General features: G+C 35.8%; 2 protein-coding genes across 2 annotated transcripts; both read right to left on the bottom strand.

Annotated features, from left to right (window-relative positions):
• Positions 1–14907: 14907 nt before the first annotated feature.
• LOC134701755 (uncharacterized) lies at positions 14908–16899 on the bottom strand. The gene has a single exon (XM_063562890.1). The coding sequence runs from the start codon at positions 16897–16899 to the stop codon at positions 14908–14910; it is 1992 nt and encodes a 663-aa protein (XP_063418960.1).
• An 87-nt stretch (positions 16900–16986) lies between these two features.
• Positions 16987–19860, bottom strand: LOC134701754 (uncharacterized). The gene has a single exon (XM_063562889.1). It carries the CDS (start codon positions 19858–19860, stop codon positions 16987–16989), a length of 2874 nt encoding a protein of 957 aa, XP_063418959.1.
• Between the last annotated feature and the right edge of the window lie 474 nt (positions 19861–20334).

Raw genomic sequence — 20334 nt, 5'->3', positions numbered from 1 at the left:
GTATGGTGAAGTTAAGCTTGGCACTGTGTTTAGGGTTCACAGTTACTATACCTCCGATCCGATGCATTTTATAGGTATAGATTAAACGTCCCCTATCATACGTATCACATACTAGTATCTGCTATAACTTGTACGAACTGAGAGTGAGGAGGCTCAGAAGTCAAAACATAATAAGTCTAAATATTGAAATTGCTGCCGTCTAAAAGTTCACAGGTTAGCAGCCTTTCTTGTTACTGTCTATGTGGTGCTTATATATAAACATTGTATCACTTCTCAGTAGTTAGATAGTTGTAGCTTTTCATCAAATTAAGCAGCAGCTTAAAGTGTTGCTTTGAAATGCAATGATTGCCACTTTATTTGAACTTAAAACAAAAGGTGTGCCTTCAGGGGTAGGGTTTGAACGGAGGAATTTAACATAGAAAGCAATGGGACCATGAATTAGTCGTGTCCTTCCTATAAATTTGCGAAAGAAACTCATTTTGTATTTTATCATTTAGCAGATTACTGTCAACAGTTTCAGAAAAGGTATCAATCAAATGCATTGAAATTCTAGTTTGAACCACATTTTTGGTGTCTTAAGAAGAAAGTAGTTATAAAAGACAGAAAATACACGTCAAGTCTAAACAGTAAGTATACAATTAAGCTGTATTCTAGTATTTTAAAGTTGCATGCAATATGACATAATTATGCACGGGACAAACTATTGAACGGGACAAACTTAAATTGACCTAAAAGTCAATTACAGGAAGTAGTTGGATACTATTCATGATATATACGTATGGTGAAGTTAAGCTTGGCACTGTGTTTAGGGTTCACAGTTACTATACCTCCGATCCGATGCATTTTATAGGTATAGATTAAACGTCCCCTATCATACGTATCACATACTAGTATCTGCTATAACTTGTACGAACTGAGAGTGAGGAGGCTCAGAAGTCAAAACATAATAAGTCTAAATATTGAAATTGCTGCCGTCTAAAAGTTCACAGGTTAGCAGCCTTTCTTGTTACTGTCTATGTGGTGCTTATATATAAACATTGTATCACTTCTCAGTAGCTAGATAGAGTTGTAGCTTTTCATCAAATTAAGCAGCAGCTTAAAGTGTTGCTTTGAAATGCAATGATTGCCACTTTATTTGAACTTAAAACAAAAGAGGTGTGCCTTCAGGGGTAGGGTTTGAACGGAGAAATTTAACATAGAAAGCAATGGGACCATGAATTAGTCGTGTCCTTCCTATAAATTTGCGAAAAAAACTCATTTTGTATTTTATCATTTAGCAGATTACTGTCAACAGTTTCAGAAAAGGTATCAATCAAAGGCATTGAAATTCTAGTTTGAACCACATTTTTGGTGTCTTAAGAAGAAAGTAGTTATAAAAGACAGAAAATACACGTCAAGTCTAAACAGTAAGTATACAATTAAGCTGTATTCTAGTATTTTAAAGTTGCATGCAATATGACATAATTATGCACGGGACAAACTATTGAACGGGACAAACTTAAATTGACCTAAAAGTCAATTACAGGAAGTAGTTGGATACTATTCATGATATATACGTATGGTGAAGTTAAGCTTGGCACTGTGTTTAGGGTTCACAGTTACTATACCTCCGATCCGATGCATTTTATAGGTATAGATTAAACGTCCCCTAGCATACGTATCACATACTAGTATCTGCTATAACTTGTACGAACTGAGAGTGAGGAGGCTCAGAAGTCAAAACATAATAAGTCTAAATATTGAAATTGCTGCCGTCTAAAAGTTCACAGGTTAGCAGCCTTTCTTGTTACTGTCTATGTGGTGCTTATATATAAACATTGTATCACTTCTCAGTAGTTAGATACAATGTAGTAGTTAGACATCAAATTAAGCAGCAGCTTAAAGTGTTGCTTTGAAATGCAATGATTGCCACTTTATTTGAACTTAAAACAAAAGGTGTGCCTTCAGGGGTAGGGTTTGAACGGAGGAATTTAACATAGAAAGCAATGGGACCATGAATTAGTCGTGTCCTTCCTATAAATTTGCGAAAGAAACTCATTTTGTATTTTATCATTTAGCAGATTACTGTCAACAGTTTCAGAAAAGGTATCAATCAAAGGCATTGAAATTCTAGTTTGAACCACATTTTTGGTGTCTTAAGAAGAAAGTAGTTATAAAAGACAGAAAATACACGTCAAGTCTAAACAGTAAGTATACAATTAAGCTGTATTCTAGTATTTTAAAGTTGCATGCAATATGACATAATTATGCACGGGACAAACTATTGAACGGGACAAACTTAAATTGACCTAAAAGTCAATTACAGGAAGTAGTTGGATACTATTCATGATATATACGTATGGTGAAGTTAAGCTTGGCACTGTGTTTAGGGTTCACAGTTACTATACCTCCGATCCGATGCATTTTATAGGTATAGATTAAACGTCCCCTATCATACGTATCACATACTAGTATCTGCTATAACTTGTACGAACTGAGAGTGAGGAGGCTCAGAAGTCAAAACATAATAAGTCTAAATATTGAAATTGCTGCCGTCTAAAAGTTCACAGGTTAGCAGCCTTTCTTGTTACTGTCTATGTGGTGCTTATATATAAACATTGTATCACTTCTCAGTAGCTAGATAGAGTTGTAGCTTTTCATCAAATTAAGCAGCAGCTTAAAGTGTTGCTTTGAAATGCAATGATTGCCACTTTATTTGAACTTAAAACAAAAGAGGTGTGCCTTCAGGGGTAGGGTTTGAACGGAGGAATTTAACATAGAAAGCAATGGGACCATGAATTAGTCGTGTCCTTCCTATAAATTTGCGAAAGAAACTCATTTTGTATTTTATCATTTAGCAGATTACTGTCAACAGTTTCAGAAAAGGTATCAATCAAAGGCATTGAAATTCTAGTTTGAACCACATTTTTGGTGTCTTAAGAAGAAAGTAGTTATAAAAGACAGAAAATACACGTCAAGTCTAAACAGTAAGTATACAATTAAGCTGTATTCTAGTATTTTAAAGTTGCATGCAATATGACATAATTATGCACGGGACAAACTATTGAACGGGACAAACTTAAATTGACCTAAAAGTCAATTACAGGAAGTAGTTGGATACTATTCATGATATATACGTATGGTGAAGTTAAGCTTGGCACTGTGTTTAGGGTTCACAGTTACTATACCTCCGATCCGATGCATTTTATAGGTATAGATTAAACGTCCCCTATCATACGTATCACATACTAGTATCTGCTATAACTTGTACGAACTGAGAGTGAGGAGGCTCAGAAGTCAAAACATAATAAGTCTAAATATTGAAATTGCTGCCGTCTAAAAGTTCACAGGTTAGCAGCCTTTCTTGTTACTGTCTATGTGGTGCTTATATATAAACATTGTATCACTTCTCAGTAGCTAGATAGAGTTGTAGCTTTTCATCAAATTAAGCAGCAGCTTAAAGTGTTGCTTTGAAATGCAATGATTGCCACTTTATTTGAACTTAAAACAAAAGAGGTGTGCCTTCAGGGGTAGGGTTTGAACGGAGGAATTTAACATAGAAAGCAATGGGACCATGAATTAGTCGTGTCCTTCCTATAAATTTGCGAAAGAAACTCATTTTGTATTTTATCATTTAGCAGATTACTGTCAACAGTTTCAGAAAAGGTATCAATCAAAGGCATTGAAATTCTAGTTTGAACCACATTTTTGGTGTCTTAAGAAGAAAGTAGTTATAAAAGACAGAAAATACACGTCAAGTCTAAACAGTAAGTATACAATTAAGCTGTATTCTAGTATTTTAAAGTTGCATGCAATATGACATAATTATGCACGGGACAAACTATTGAACGGGACAAACTTAAATTGACCTAAAAGTCAATTACAGGAAGTAGTTGGATACTATTCATGATATATACGTATGGTGAAGTTAAGCTTGGCACTGTGTTTAGGGTTCACAGTTACTATACCTCCGATCCGATGCATTTTATAGGTATAGATTAAACGTCCCCTATCATACGTATCACATACTAGTATCTGCTATAACTTGTACGAACTGAGAGTGAGGAGGCTCAGAAGTCAAAACATAATAAGTCTAAATATTGAAATTGCTGCCGTCTAAAAGTTCACAGGTTAGCAGCCTTTCTTGTTACTGTCTATGTGGTGCTTATATATAAACATTGTATCACTTCTCAGTAGCTAGATAGAGTTGTAGCTTTTCATCAAATTAAGCAGCAGCTTAAAGTGTTGCTTTGAAATGCAATGATTGCCACTTTATTTGAACTTAAAACAAAAGAGGTGTGCCTTCAGGGGTAGGGTTTGAACGGAGGAATTTAACATAGAAAGCAATGGGACCATGAATTAGTCGTGTCCTTCCTATAAATTTGCGAAAGAAACTCATTTTGTATTTTATCATTTAGCAGATTACTGTCAACAGTTTCAGAAAAGGTATCAATCAAAGGCATTGAAATTCTAGTTTGAACCACATTTTTGGTGTCTTAAGAAGAAAGTTGTTATAAAAGACAGAAAATACACGTCAAGTCTAAACAGTAAGTATACAATTAAGCTGTATTCTAGTATTTTAAAGTTGCATGCAATATGACATAATTATGCACGGGACAAACTATTGAACGGGACAAACTTAAATTGACCTAAAAGTCAATTACAGGAAGTAGTTGGATACTATTCATGATATATACGTATGGTGAAGTTAAGCTTGGCACTGTGTTTAGGGTTCACAGTTACTATACCTCCGATCCGATGCATTTTATAGGTATAGATTAAACGTCCCCTATCATACGTATCACATACTAGTATCTGCTATAACTTGTACGAACTGAGAGTGAGGAGGCTCAGAAGTCAAAACATAATAAGTCTAAATATTGAAATTGCTGCCGTCTAAAAGTTCACAGGTTAGCAGCCTTTCTTGTTACTGTCTATGTGGTGCTTATATATAAACATTGTATCACTTCTCAGTAGCTAGATAGAGTTGTAGCTTTTCATCAAATTAAGCAGCAGCTTAAAGTGTTGCTTTGAAATGCAATGATTGCCACTTTATTTGAACTTAAAACAAAAGAGGTGTGCCTTCAGGGGTAGGGTTTGAACGGAGGAATTTAACATAGAAAGCAATGGGACCATGAATTAGTCGTGTCCTTCCTATAAATTTGCGAAAGAAACTCATTTTGTATTTTATCATTTAGCAGATTACTGTCAACAGTTTCAGAAAAGGTATCAATCAAAGGCATTGAAATTCTAGTTTGAACCACATTTTTGGTGTCTTAAGAAGAAAGTTGTTATAAAAGACAGAAAATACACGTCAAGTCTAAACAGTAAGTATACAATTAAGCTGTATTCTAGTATTTTAAAGTTGCATGCAATATGACATAATTATGCACGGGACAAACTATTGAACGGGACAAACTTAAATTGACCTAAAAGTCAATTACAGGAAGTAGTTGGATACTATTCATGATATATACGTATGGTGAAGTTAAGCTTGGCACTGTGTTTAGGGTTCACAGTTACTATACCTCCGATCCGATGCATTTTATAGGTATAGATTAAACGTCCCCTATCATACGTATCACATACTAGTATCTGCTATAACTTGTACGAACTGAGAGTGAGGAGGCTCAGAAGTCAAAACATAATAAGTCTAAATATTGAAATTGCTGCCGTCTAAAAGTTCACAGGTTAGCAGCCTTTCTTGTTACTGTCTATGTGGTGCTTATATATAAACATTGTATCACTTCTCAGTAGCTAGATAGAGTTGTAGCTTTTCATCAAATTAAGCAGCAGCTTAAAGTGTTGCTTTGAAATGCAATGATTGCCACTTTATTTGAACTTAAAACAAAAGAGGTGTGCCTTCAGGGGTAGGGTTTGAACGGAGGAATTTAACATAGAAAGCAATGGGACCATGAATTAGTCGTGTCCTTCCTATAAATTTGCGAAAGAAACTCATTTTGTATTTTATCATTTAGCAGATTACTGTCAACAGTTTCAGAAAAGGTATCAATCAAAGGCATTGAAATTCTAGTTTGAACCACATTTTTGGTGTCTTAAGAAGAAAGTAGTTATAAAAGACAGAAAATACACGTCAAGTCTAAACAGTAAGTATACAATTAAGCTGTATTTTAGTATTTTAAAGTTGCATGCAATATGACATAATTATGCACGGGACAAACTATTGAACGGGACAAACTTAAATTGACCTAAAAGTCAATTACAGGAAGAAGTTGGATACTATTCATGATATATACGTATGGTGAAGTTAAGCTTGGCACTGTGTTTAGGGTTCACAGTTACTATACCTCCGATCCGATGCATTTTATAGGTATAGATTAAACGTCCCCTATCATACGTATCACATACTAGTATCTGCTATAACTTGTACGAACTGAGAGTGAGGAGGCTCAGAAGTCAAAACATAATAAGTCTAAATATTGAAATTGCTGCCGTCTAAAAGTTCACAGGTTAGCAGCCTTTCTTGTTACTGTCTATGTGGTGCTTATATATAAACATTGTATCACTTCTCAGTAGTTAGATAGTTGTAGCTTTTCATCAAATTAAGCAGCAGCTTAAAGTGTTGCTTTGAAATGCAATGATTGCCACTTTATTTGAACTTAAAACAAAAGGTGTGCCTTCAGGGGTAGGGTTTGAACGGAGGAATTTAACATAGAAAGCAATGGGACCATGAATTAGTCGTGTCCTTCCTATAAATTTGCGAAAGAAACTCATTTTGTATTTTATCATTTAGCAGATTACTGTCAACAGTTTCAGAAAAGGTATCAATCAAATGCATTGAAATTCTAGTTTGAACCACATTTTTGGTGTCTTAAGAAGAAAGTAGTTATAAAAGACAGAAAATACACGTCAAGTCTAAACAGTAAGTATACAATTAAGCTGTATTCTAGTATTTTAAAGTTGCATGCAATATGACATAATTATGCACGGGACAAACTATTGAACGGGACAAACTTAAATTGACCTAAAAGTCAATTACAGGAAGTAGTTGGATACTATTCATGATATATACGTATGGTGAAGTTAAGCTTGGCACTGTGTTTAGGGTTCACAGTTACTATACCTCCGATCCGATGCATTTTATAGGTATAGATTAAACGTCCCCTATCATACGTATCACATACTAGTATCTGCTATAACTTGTACGAACTGAGAGTGAGGAGGCTCAGAAGTCAAAACATAATAAGTCTAAATATTGAAATTGCTGCCGTCTAAAAGTTCACAGGTTAGCAGCCTTTCTTGTTACTGTCTATGTGGTGCTTATATATAAACATTGTATCACTTCTCAGTAGCTAGATAGAGTTGTAGCTTTTCATCAAATTAAGCAGCAGCTTAAAGTGTTGCTTTGAAATGCAATGATTGCCACTTTATTTGAACTTAAAACAAAAGAGGTGTGCCTTCAGGGGTAGGGTTTGAACGGAGAAATTTAACATAGAAAGCAATGGGACCATGAATTAGTCGTGTCCTTCCTATAAATTTGCGAAAAAAACTCATTTTGTATTTTATCATTTAGCAGATTACTGTCAACAGTTTCAGAAAAGGTATCAATCAAAGGCATTGAAATTCTAGTTTGAACCACATTTTTGGTGTCTTAAGAAGAAAGTAGTTATAAAAGACAGAAAATACACGTCAAGTCTAAACAGTAAGTATACAATTAAGCTGTATTCTAGTATTTTAAAGTTGCATGCAATATGACATAATTATGCACGGGACAAACTATTGAACGGGACAAACTTAAATTGACCTAAAAGTCAATTACAGGAAGTAGTTGGATACTATTCATGATATATACGTATGGTGAAGTTAAGCTTGGCACTGTGTTTAGGGTTCACAGTTACTATACCTCCGATCCGATGCATTTTATAGGTATAGATTAAACGTCCCCTAGCATACGTATCACATACTAGTATCTGCTATAACTTGTACGAACTGAGAGTGAGGAGGCTCAGAAGTCAAAACATAATAAGTCTAAATATTGAAATTGCTGCCGTCTAAAAGTTCACAGGTTAGCAGCCTTTCTTGTTACTGTCTATGTGGTGCTTATATATAAACATTGTATCACTTCTCAGTAGTTAGATACAATGTAGTAGTTAGACATCAAATTAAGCAGCAGCTTAAAGTGTTGCTTTGAAATGCAATGATTGCCACTTTATTTGAACTTAAAACAAAAGGTGTGCCTTCAGGGGTAGGGTTTGAACGGAGGAATTTAACATAGAAAGCAATGGGACCATGAATTAGTCGTGTCCTTCCTATAAATTTGCGAAAGAAACTCATTTTGTATTTTATCATTTAGCAGATTACTGTCAACAGTTTCAGAAAAGGTATCAATCAAAGGCATTGAAATTCTAGTTTGAACCACATTTTTGGTGTCTTAAGAAGAAAGTAGTTATAAAAGACAGAAAATACACGTCAAGTCTAAACAGTAAGTATACAATTAAGCTGTATTCTAGTATTTTAAAGTTGCATGCAATATGACATAATTATGCACGGGACAAACTATTGAACGGGACAAACTTAAATTGACCTAAAAGTCAATTACAGGAAGTAGTTGGATACTATTCATGATATATACGTATGGTGAAGTTAAGCTTGGCACTGTGTTTAGGGTTCACAGTTACTATACCTCCGATCCGATGCATTTTATAGGTATAGATTAAACGTCCCCTATCATACGTATCACATACTAGTATCTGCTATAACTTGTACGAACTGAGAGTGAGGAGGCTCAGAAGTCAAAACATAATAAGTCTAAATATTGAAATTGCTGCCGTCTAAAAGTTCACAGGTTAGCAGCCTTTCTTGTTACTGTCTATGTGGTGCTTATATATAAACATTGTATCACTTCTCAGTAGCTAGATAGAGTTGTAGCTTTTCATCAAATTAAGCAGCAGCTTAAAGTGTTGCTTTGAAATGCAATGATTGCCACTTTATTTGAACTTAAAACAAAAGAGGTGTGCCTTCAGGGGTATGGTTTGAACGGAGGAATTTAACATAGAAAGCAATGGGACCATGAATTAGTCGTGTCCTTCCTATAAATTTGCGAAAAAAACTCATTTTGTATTTTATCATTTAGCAGATTACTGTCAACAGTTTCAGAAAAGGTATCAATCAAAGGCATTGAAATTCTAGTTTGAACCACATTTTTGGTGTCTTAAGAAGAAAGTAGTTATAAAAGACAGAAAATACACGTCAAGTCTAAACAGTAAGTATACAATTAAGCTGTATTCTAGTATTTTAAAGTTGCATGCAATATGACATAATTATGCACGGGACAAACTATTGAACGGGACAAACTTAAATTGACCTAAAAGTCAATTACAGGAAGTAGTTGGATACTATTCATGATATATACGTATGGTGAAGTTAAGCTTGGCACTGTGTTTAGGGTTCACAGTTACTATACCTCCGATCCGATGCATTTTATAGGTATAGATTAAACGTCCCCTATCATACGTATCACATACTAGTATCTGCTATAACTTGTACGAACTGAGAGTGAGGAGGCTCAGAAGTCAAAACATAATAAGTCTAAATATTGAAATTGCTGCCGTCTAAAAGTTCACAGGTTAGCAGCCTTTCTTGTTACTGTCTATGTGGTGCTTATATATAAACATTGTATCACTTCTCAGTAGCTAGATAGAGTTGTAGCTTTTCATCAAATTAAGCAGCAGCTTAAAGTGTTGCTTTGAAATGCAATGATTGCCACTTTATTTGAACTTAAAACAAAAGAGGTGTGCCTTCAGGGGTAGGGTTTGAACGGAGGAATTTAACATAGAAAGCAATGGGACCATGAATTAGTCGTGTCCTTCCTATAAATTTGCGAAAGAAACTCATTTTGTATTTTATCATTTAGCAGATTACTGTCAACAGTTTCAGAAAAGGTATCAATCAAAGGCATTGAAATTCTAGTTTGAACCACATTTTTGGTGTCTTAAGAAGAAAGTAGTTATAAAAGACAGAAAATACACGTCAAGTCTAAACAGTAAGTATACAATTAAGCTGTATTCTAGTATTTTAAAGTTGCATGCAATATGACATAATTATGCACGGGACAAACTATTGAACGGGACAAACTTAAATTGACCTAAAAGTCAATTACAGGAAGTAGTTGGATACTATTCATGATATATACGTATGGTGAAGTTAAGCTTGGCACTGTGTTTAGGGTTCACAGTTACTATACCTCCGATCCGATGCATTTTATAGGTATAGATTAAACGTCCCCTATCATACGTATCACATACTAGTATCTGCTATAACTTGTACGAACTGAGAGTGAGGAGGCTCAGAAGTCAAAACATAATAAGTCTAAATATTGAAATTGCTGCCGTCTAAAAGTTCACAGGTTAGCAGCCTTTCTTGTTACTGTCTATGTGGTGCTTATATATAAACATTGTATCACTTCTCAGTAGCTAGATAGAGTTGTAGCTTTTCATCAAATTAAGCAGCAGCTTAAAGTGTTGCTTTGAAATGCAATGATTGCCACTTTATTTGAACTTAAAACAAAAGAGGTGTGCCTTCAGGGGTAGGGTTTGAACGGAGGAATTTAACATAGAAAGCAATGGGACCATGAATTAGTCGTGTCCTTCCTATAAATTTGCGAAAGAAACTCATTTTGTATTTTATCATTTAGCAGATTACTGTCAACAGTTTCAGAAAAGGTATCAATCAAAGGCATTGAAATTCTAGTTTGAACCACATTTTTGGTGTCTTAAGAAGAAAGTAGTTATAAAAGACAGAAAATACACGTCAAGTCTAAACAGTAAGTATACAATTAAGCTGTATTCTAGTATTTTAAAGTTGCATGCAATATGACATAATTATGCACGGGACAAACTATTGAACGGGACAAACTTAAATTGACCTAAAAGTCAATTACAGGAAGTAGTTGGATACTATTCATGATATATACGTATGGTGAAGTTAAGCTTGGCACTGTGTTTAGGGTTCACAGTTACTATACCTCCGATCCGATGCATTTTATAGGTATAGATTAAACGTCCCCTATCATACGTATCACATACTAGTATCTGCTATAACTTGTACGAACTGAGAGTGAGGAGGCTCAGAAGTCAAAACATAATAAGTCTAAATATTGAAATTGCTGCCGTCTAAAAGTTCACAGGTTATCAGCCTTTCTTGTTACTGTCTATGTGGTGCTTATATATAAACATTGTATCACTTCTCAGTAGCTAGATAGAGTTGTAGCTTTTCATCAAATTAAGCAGCAGCTTAAAGTGTTGCTTTGAAATGCAATGATTGCCACTTTATTTGAACTTAAAACAAAAGAGGTGTGCCTTCAGGGGTAGGGTTTGAACGGAGGAATTTAACATAGAAAGCAATGGGACCATGAATTAGTCGTGTCCTTCCTATAAATTTGCGAAAGAAACTCATTTTGTATTTTATCATTTAGCAGATTACTGTCAACAGTTTCAGAAAAGGTATCAATCAAAGGCATTGAAATTCTAGTTTGAACCACATTTTTGGTGTCTTAAGAAGAAAGTTGTTATAAAAGACAGAAAATACACGTCAAGTCTAAACAGTAAGTATACAATTAAGCTGTATTCTAGTATTTTAAAGTTGCATGCAATATGACATAATTATGCACGGGACAAACTATTGAACGGGACAAACTTAAATTGACCTAAAAGTCAATTACAGGAAGTAGTTGGATACTATTCATGATATATACGTATGGTGAAGTTAAGCTTGGCACTGTGTTTAGGGTTCACAGTTACTATACCTCCGATCCGATGCATTTTATAGGTATAGATTAAACGTCCCCTATCATACGTATCACATACTAGTATCTGCTATAACTTGTACGAACTGAGAGTGAGGAGGCTCAGAAGTCAAAACATAATAAGTCTAAATATTGAAATTGCTGCCGTCTAAAAGTTCACAGGTTAGCAGCCTTTCTTGTTACTGTCTATGTGGTGCTTATATATAAACATTGTATCACTTCTCAGTAGCTAGATAGAGTTGTAGCTTTTCATCAAATTAAGCAGCAGCTTAAAGTGTTGCTTTGAAATGCAATGATTGCCACTTTATTTGAACTTAAAACAAAAGAGGTGTGCCTTCAGGGGTAGGGTTTGAACGGAGGAATTTAACATAGAAAGCAATGGGACCATGAATTAGTCGTGTCCTTCCTATAAATTTGCGAAAGAAACTCATTTTGTATTTTATCATTTAGCAGATTACTGTCAACAGTTTCAGAAAAGGTATCAATCAAAGGCATTGAAATTCTAGTTTGAACCACATTTTTGGTGTCTTAAGAAGAAAGTTGTTATAAAAGACAGAAAATACACGTCAAGTCTAAACAGTAAGTATACAATTAAGCTGTATTCTAGTATTTTAAAGTTGCATGCAATATGACATAATTATGCACGGGACAAACTATTGAACGGGACAAACTTAAATTGACCTAAAAGTCAATTACAGGAAGTAGTTGGATACTATTCATGATATATACGTATGGTGAAGTTAAGCTTGGCACTGTGTTTAGGGTTCACAGTTACTATACCTCCGATCCGATGCATTTTATAGGTATAGATTAAACGTCCCCTATCATACGTATCACATACTAGTATCTGCTATAACTTGTACGAACTGAGAGTGAGGAGGCTCAGAAGTCAAAACATAATAAGTCTAAATATTGAAATTGCTGCCGTCTAAAAGTTCACAGGTTAGCAGCCTTTCTTGTTACTGTCTATGTGGTGCTTATATATAAACATTGTATCACTTCTCAGTAGCTAGATAGAGTTGTAGCTTTTCATCAAATTAAGCAGCAGCTTAAAGTGTTGCTTTGAAATGCAATGATTGCCACTTTATTTGAACTTAAAACAAAAGAGGTGTGCCTTCAGGGGTAGGGTTTGAACGGAGGAATTTAACATAGAAAGCAATGGGACCATGAATTAGTCGTGTCCTTCCTATAAATTTGCGAAAGAAACTCATTTTGTATTTTATCATTTAGCAGATTACTGTCAACAGTTTCAGAAAAGGTATCAATCAAAGGCATTGAAATTCTAGTTTGAACCACATTTTTGGTGTCTTAAGAAGAAAGTTGTTATAAAAGACAGAAAATACACGTCAAGTCTAAACAGTAAGTATACAATTAAGCTGTATTCTAGTATTTTAAAGTTGCATGCAATATGACATAATTATGCACGGGACAAACTATTGAACGGGACAAACTTAAATTGACCTAAAAGTCAATTACAGGAAGTAGTTGGATACTATTCATGATATATACGTATGGTGAAGTTAAGCTTGGCACTGTGTTTAGGGTTCACAGTTACTATACCTCCGATCCGATGCATTTTATAGGTATAGATTAAACGTCCCCTATCATACGTATCACATACTAGTATCTGCTATAACTTGTACGAACTGAGAGTGAGGAGGCTCAGAAGTCAAAACATAATAAGTCTAAATATTGAAATTGCTGCCGTCTAAAAGTTCACAGGTTAGCAGCCTTTCTTGTTACTGTCTATGTGGTGCTTATATATAAACATTGTATCACTTCTCAGTAGCTAGATAGAGTTGTAGCTTTTCATCAAATTAAGCAGCAGCTTAAAGTGTTGCTTTGAAATGCAATGATTGCCACTTTATTTGAACTTAAAACAAAAGAGGTGTGCCTTCAGGGGTAGGGTTTGAACGGAGGAATTTAACATAGAAAGCAATGGGACCATGAATTAGTCGTGTCCTTCCTATAAATTTGCGAAAGAAACTCATTTTGTATTTTATCATTTAGCAGATTACTGTCAACAGTTTCAGAAAAGGTATCAATCAAAGGCATTGAAATTCTAGTTTGAACCACATTTTTGGTGTCTTAAGAAGAAAGTTGTTATAAAAGACAGAAAATACACGTCAAGTCTAAACAGTAAGTATACAATTAAGCTGTATTCTAGTATTTTAAAGTTGCATGCAATATGACATAATTATGCACGGGACAAACTATTGAACGGGACAAACTTAAATTGACCTAAAAGTCAATTACAGGAAGTAGTTGGATACTATTCATGATATATACGTATGGTGAAGTTAAGCTTGGCACTGTGTTTAGGGTTCACAGTTACTATACCTCCGATCCGATGCATTTTATAGGTATAGATTAAACGTCCCCTAGCATACGTATCACATACTAGTATCTGCTATAACTTGTACGAACTGAGAGTGAGGAGGCTCAGAAGTCAAAACATAATAAGTCTAAATATTGAAATTGCTGCCGTCTAAAAGTTCACAGGTTAGCAGCCTTTCTTGTTACTGTCTATGTGGTGCTTATATATAAACATTGTATCACTTCTCAGTAGCTAGATAGAGTTGTAGCTTTTCATCAAATTAAGCAGCAGCTTAAAGTGTTGCTTTGAAATGCAATGATTGCCACTTTATTTGAACTTAAAACAAAAGAGGTGTGCCTTCAGGGGTAGGGTTTGAACGGAGGAATTTAACATAGAAAGCAATGGGACCATGAATTAGTCGTGTCCTTCCTATAAATTTGCGAAAGAAACTCATTTTGTATTTTATCATTTAGCAGATTACTGTCAACAGTTTCAGAAAAGGTATCAATCAAAGGCATTGAAATTCTAGTTTGAACCACATTTTTGGTGTCTTAAGAAGAAAGTTGTTATAAAAGACAGAAAATACACGTCAAGTCTAAACAGTAAGTATACAATTAAGCTGTATTCTAGTATTTTAAAGTTGCATGCAATATGACATAATTATGCACGGGACAAACTATTGAACGGGACAAACTTAAATTGACCTAAAAGTCAATTACAGGAAGTAGTTGGATACTATTCATGATATATACGTATGGTGAAGTTAAGCTTGGCACTGTGTTTAGGGTTCACAGTTACTATACCTCCGATCCGATGCATTTTATAGGTATAGATTAAACGTCCCCTATCATATTGTAATCCTTCTCCCATAAAGCAGGTGCGATGGTGTCAAAGGTTCCTGATCCTCGATGTCGGTGGACACATACGTTAAAGGCCGATCGTTCAACACGGCTTCAATTTCGGTGACTATTGTTTGTAAATCCTCCAATGTAATGTACGATCTTCCAAGAACTTTTCGTAAGCACATTTTTGTTAGTCCTATTAAGCGCTCCCACCAACCACCATACCAGGGAGCTCGTTTTATTATGAATTTCCAAGTCGTTCCACAGACGGATAACGCATCATTTAAGGTTTCAGATTTGGTTAGTCTCTCTAAAGTCTCGGATGCGGCCATGTATGTTGACGCATTGTCAGATATCATCACTCTCGGCAAAGACTTGCGGCTCGTAAATCTTCTGAACGCTTGTAAAAAAGATCTTTCTTTAAGATCTGTGACGACCTCTAAATGCACTGCGCGCGTTGACGCACATGTAAATAAGCATATGAATACTTTGCTCCCTTGTCCGTTATTGTCTTTAACATATAACGCTCCAGTAAAATCAACACCTGTGACGGTAAACGGTGGTGCTTCCATTAATCTTGTCTTTGGTAGAGGTGGAGGATCTGGCGCACTGTACGGTTTTCCGGTTACTTTACGACAAGTGACGCATTTACGAAGAACTTTTTTCACTTGTTGACGTATTTTAGGTATCCAATAATTTTGGCGAATCTCGGTGACTGTGGCTAATACTCCTGAATGTTTTAAATTCTTATGAACTTCCGATATAAGCAATTCAGTGAAATGATAATTATTTGGTAATAAACACGGAAATCTTGAATTTTCACTAATTGGAGCATTATGAATTCTCCCGCGGCAACGAATAATTTCTTTCTCGTCTATATATAGTCGTAATTGTCGAATTAAAGTATTGGGTGTGTTCGATTGCGACTTCAAAGTCCTGATTTCTTTATCAAATGAAATCCTCTGAGCACTTATTATCCATTTTTCTGTTGCAGCTTGTAGTTCCTCGCATGTGATGAATTTGCTCTGTATTCTCTGTGAGCGTGATTTGCGGCAATTCGCTATGAATCGGTAAATCCACGAACTAACACGTAGTATCTTTGTTAATGTACTGTATCTCATAATATCCAGTATGCAATGAATGCCATGTGTATTATTCCCTTCAATTGTATTTGAAACGTTCTCCTCTTGATCTATATTCGTTAAAAGAATGCATGTGTTAGGTGTCCACTGCGGCCAAGATTTTGAACAATTGATCCATTCCGGTCCATTAAACCACAGTTTAGCATCTGCTAGTTGTGAAGCGCTGATTCCTCTTGTCAATAGGTCTGCAGGGTTGTCATTCGTTGGACAATATTTCCACTCTGAATCCTGTGTTAAAGATTTAATTTCTGTAATTCTGTTGTGAAGGAATTTTTTCAAATGTTTAGTCGTTGTTAACCAGTGTAAAACTATTTGACTGTCCGACCAATACGTGACTTTGTTTATTGATAAAGCCGATTTTACGTGTGTTGCAATTCTAGCTCCTATCACAGCGGCCATTAGTTCTAATTGTGGTAATGTCAACGTCTTTATAGGTGCAACACGGCTCTTAGCAAATACTAATGTTGACTGCTGTCCATTTGTAATATAAACAGCTGATCCGTAGGCTTTCTGGCTGGCATCAACGAAAACATGTAACTGTTTTGGTTCATCTGTACTCTTAGTTAAAATCTGTCTCGGTAACTCTGTGTTTGTTGAAAATTCTAAGTCTCTAGCTAATTCCATCCACTGTTGTTGTACGTTTAACGGTAGTGGTTCATCCCACTCAAGTTTGTCTTTCCAGAGGTCTTGCATTAAGATTTTGGCCCTAACGGACACTGGCGAAAGTAATCCCATAGGATCGTAGATTCGAGATGATTGACTCAGTATTTCACGTTTTGTTATGTTTGGTTCCTTAATATCCGTTACATTAACTTTATGAAAAGAAATTGTATCTTTTTCAGTGTTCCATATCATTCCTAGTATTTTTACCGTTATGTTCTTTTCGGCTAAATTTTCGTTTTTTGCAATTTCAGTTAAATCACTGCAGTTTGAGCTCCAAGATCACAAATTGAATCCTCCCTTTGACATGACATTTCTCGCATCCTTAAAATATGCAATGGCTTCGTCATAAGTCTCAACGCTTGACAGAATATTGTCTACATATAAGTCCCTTTTCATCGTTTGTGTTATACTATTTTCATTTTCGTCCAAGTGCTTAAGTAGAGTGGCATTTAAAATAAATGGTGAGCATGTTGCGCCAAACAATATCGATTTAAACCTGTAAGTTGTAAGATTGCCACGTGGGTCGTCGGGGTCAGCTAGCCAAAAGAAACGTGTAGCGTCACGATCCTTCTTGTCAAGTCCTATCTGTAAAAATGCCTTTTCAATATCTGTACTGATACCATATTTTCCGATTCTGAATCGCATTAATATTTTCGTCAAGTCATTTAGATTTGGTGGTGTTGACATTAAGCAATCATTTAAGCTGGCTAAATCTTGCTGTGGTTTACAACTACAGTCGTACACTATACGAATAGGGGTAGTCTCGGAATCTTTTTTAACAGGATGGTGAGGAATGTAGTGAATCATATGATTGTTGTTATCATCTTCCGTATCTGGAACCCTCTCTATAAATCCTCTCTTTTCTTGTTCATTGATTATTTCACTGTATTTTTGTAGCAAGTGCGGTTCCCGGTTTAGACGTCTAATTATATTCTCGGTCCTACCTTTAGCAATGGCCATATTTGAAGGCAAATCTGGGTGGTCAACTTTCCAAGGCAACTTTGCTGTGTATTTTCCATTCTCGTAATCAATAGCTGTGTTCTGGTATGTCTGTAAATAGTTGGTGTTCTCCTTGTTTTCACATGTATTGATTCCTATTGACTCAAGTGTCCAAAACTTTTCAATCTCTGTCTCCTCCAATTGATGGGATGAAATGACGTTTAAAAGAACTGTAGATCTTGAATGATGGCTGATATTTCCAATAGTTGGTCCTGATAACAGATATCCTATCTTTGACTGTACAGCGGTGGGTCCTTTTCCTCTTATGATTTTGTCCTCAATAATTTCCCAGTAATAATCCGCGCCTATTAGTAGGTCGATCTCAAAACGCTCTCCACTGTGTACAGAATGTGCAAGTTTAAGTCCTCTCAAATGTGGCAAGCTCTTTGTAGTATGTGAAATACTGTTATGAATCGGGACGGCAATTTCCGGCACAATGAGTGTGTTTATACGCACATTTTCTCCCGTGTCGGTCTGTAATTGTATTGTTGCAGTTTCCAAGTTACGAACTTTCTGAGATAAATCTCCGAACGCAGACAGTTGAATGCTGACTTTCCCCGTTGTTTTAATTTCAAGTTTATCGGCTAATTTCTGAGTGATAAAGGAACGTTGCGCTCCTTCGTCAAATAAGATGTTACATTCTGTTTTTACGTCGTTATATATAACTGGTGCAGTTGCTGTTTTTAGGAGAATGTCGGGACTTACTTGTGATGCATGCAATACACTAGTTGTGTCTGATGTTTCAACCACGTTGATAGCTGTCTGCTGTATTTTCGGCTCCTGCTTCGTATCTGTAATGACCTCTTTCCCTTTACATATGCTTGTATGATGCATTCCATTACAATTTTTACACCGTTTTGTAGACTTACATGCGGCCACCCGGTGTGACCCTAAACAGTTAAAACATAGTTGTTTCTGTTTTACTATTTGATTTCTAGCGTTTGCGTCTGTTACTTCAGAGCACTCCGTTGGATAGTGCTGACCTGAACAAAAAATACATGTATGCGTATTTACCTTCTTCCGTGTGTCAGTTAATTTACCTTTATTGTGTGATCTTGGTTTTGCACCTGTGAAAAATGCTGTGGTGTGCAATCTGTCCGGTTCCATGACTCCCTGTCCTGCCTCAAGTATTTCAATCTCTTTAGTTATTGATTTTCGTAGATTTTGCAACATCAAATTATCTCTCCCGTGTTCTCTTGCAATAGATTTTCTTACGTCAATCGGTAACTTGTCCAAAACTACAGGTACCAAAAGCGAACCATACATCTCTGATGTTTGACCAAGTGACTCTAATCCTCGTACGTATGATTCTAATCTGTCTCCGTAAGACCTTAAACTAAAAGCATCATTTGTCGGTGCGGGTAAATTCATGAGTGCTTTCATGTAAGCATGTATCAGTTTGCTAGGTTGTCCGAACCGATCTCTGAGAAGGTTGACTGCGGTTTCGTAGTTACTATTTGTCAAAGCGAATCCCTCTACTGTTTGCGCGGCGCTTCCCTCTAGCTGGGCTTTCAGATAATTAAACTTTTGGATTGAAGTTAATGTGTCGTTGAAGTGTATGGATGACTCGAAACAATCCCAAAATGTCTGCCACTTGAGAATATCTCCATTAAAATAGGGTAAGTCTAACTTTGGAAGCCTATGGTAATTAGATTTTGAAGATCTCGGTTCTGACGGGACTTGAAACATGACATTCTCTGACGGACGGGTATGAACTGCAGGGGCGTGCATTGAATACTGTTGGTTGATAGAATCTATTGCACATGTGTTCATATCAACTCTAGCTTCGGGTGTGAAATTATATGCGTCTGGGTTAAGTCTGCTCGTTGAAGGACCAACAATATCATGCGAAATTATAGTACTTGTTTCAAAGGACTTAATAAATTTCCGAATTTGTCTAATTTTACAATCAAGTTCGTACATATACTCATCTGAGTCGGTGATTTCCTGCTCCAGATTTTCCTCCGATGTCTGTTCCAAAAGTCTGTTATTCAGGTCAATTAATGTTTTCTGTTTCTGCGTGACGGCATCATCAAGGGCTTTCACTTCGTCAACTTCTGTGTCTGTTTTTGACTTTAACTCGTCGAATTTCACCAGTAGCTTCGTGACGGCTCCTTTGTGTCCAGCACGAACTGACTTCAGCTTTGAATCCATATATATCCAAAGGTTACGGCACCATTAAATGTTGAATAATCTAAGTAAATCATGCGTTGTGTTTTCTATACGTTTAATCGTTGTGATAGCTAATGCATATAATATAACGTCACACAGTATAGCGTTATGGTAACAACGTTACCATAACGTAATGTTAGTACTTCGCGTATTTTCCGACACCCCTGAAGGCACACCTCTTTTGTTTTAAGTTCAAATAAAGTGGCAATCATTGCATTTCAAAGCAACACTTTAAGCTGCTGCTTAATTTGATGAAAAGCTACAACTCTATCTAGCTACTGAGAAGTGATACAATGTTTATATATAAGCACCACATAGACAGTAACAAGAAAGGCTGCTAACCTGTGAACTTTTAGACGGCAGCAATTTCAACATTTAGACTTATTATGTTTTGACTTCTGAGCCTCCTCACTCTCAGTTCGTACAAGTTATAGCAGATACTAGTATGTGATACGT

This window comes from Mytilus trossulus, unplaced genomic scaffold, assembly GCF_036588685.1.
Source record: "Mytilus trossulus isolate FHL-02 unplaced genomic scaffold, PNRI_Mtr1.1.1.hap1 h1tg000265l__unscaffolded, whole genome shotgun sequence".
Classification (NCBI taxonomy): Eukaryota; Metazoa; Mollusca; class Bivalvia; order Mytilida; family Mytilidae; genus Mytilus; species Mytilus trossulus.
The sequence above is the reverse complement of the archived record's forward strand: the minus strand, read 5'-3'. Positions and strand labels throughout refer to the sequence as shown.

Bases quoted from the DNA above. Each gene is read 5' to 3' on its own strand.
- LOC134701754 (XM_063562889.1), bottom strand. From the start codon at position 19,860: ATGGATTCAAAGCTGAAGTCAGTTCGTGCTGGACACAAAGGAGCCGTC.
- LOC134701755 (XM_063562890.1), bottom strand. From the start codon at position 16,899: ATGATATGGAACACTGAAAAAGATACAATTTCTTTTCATAAAGTTAAT.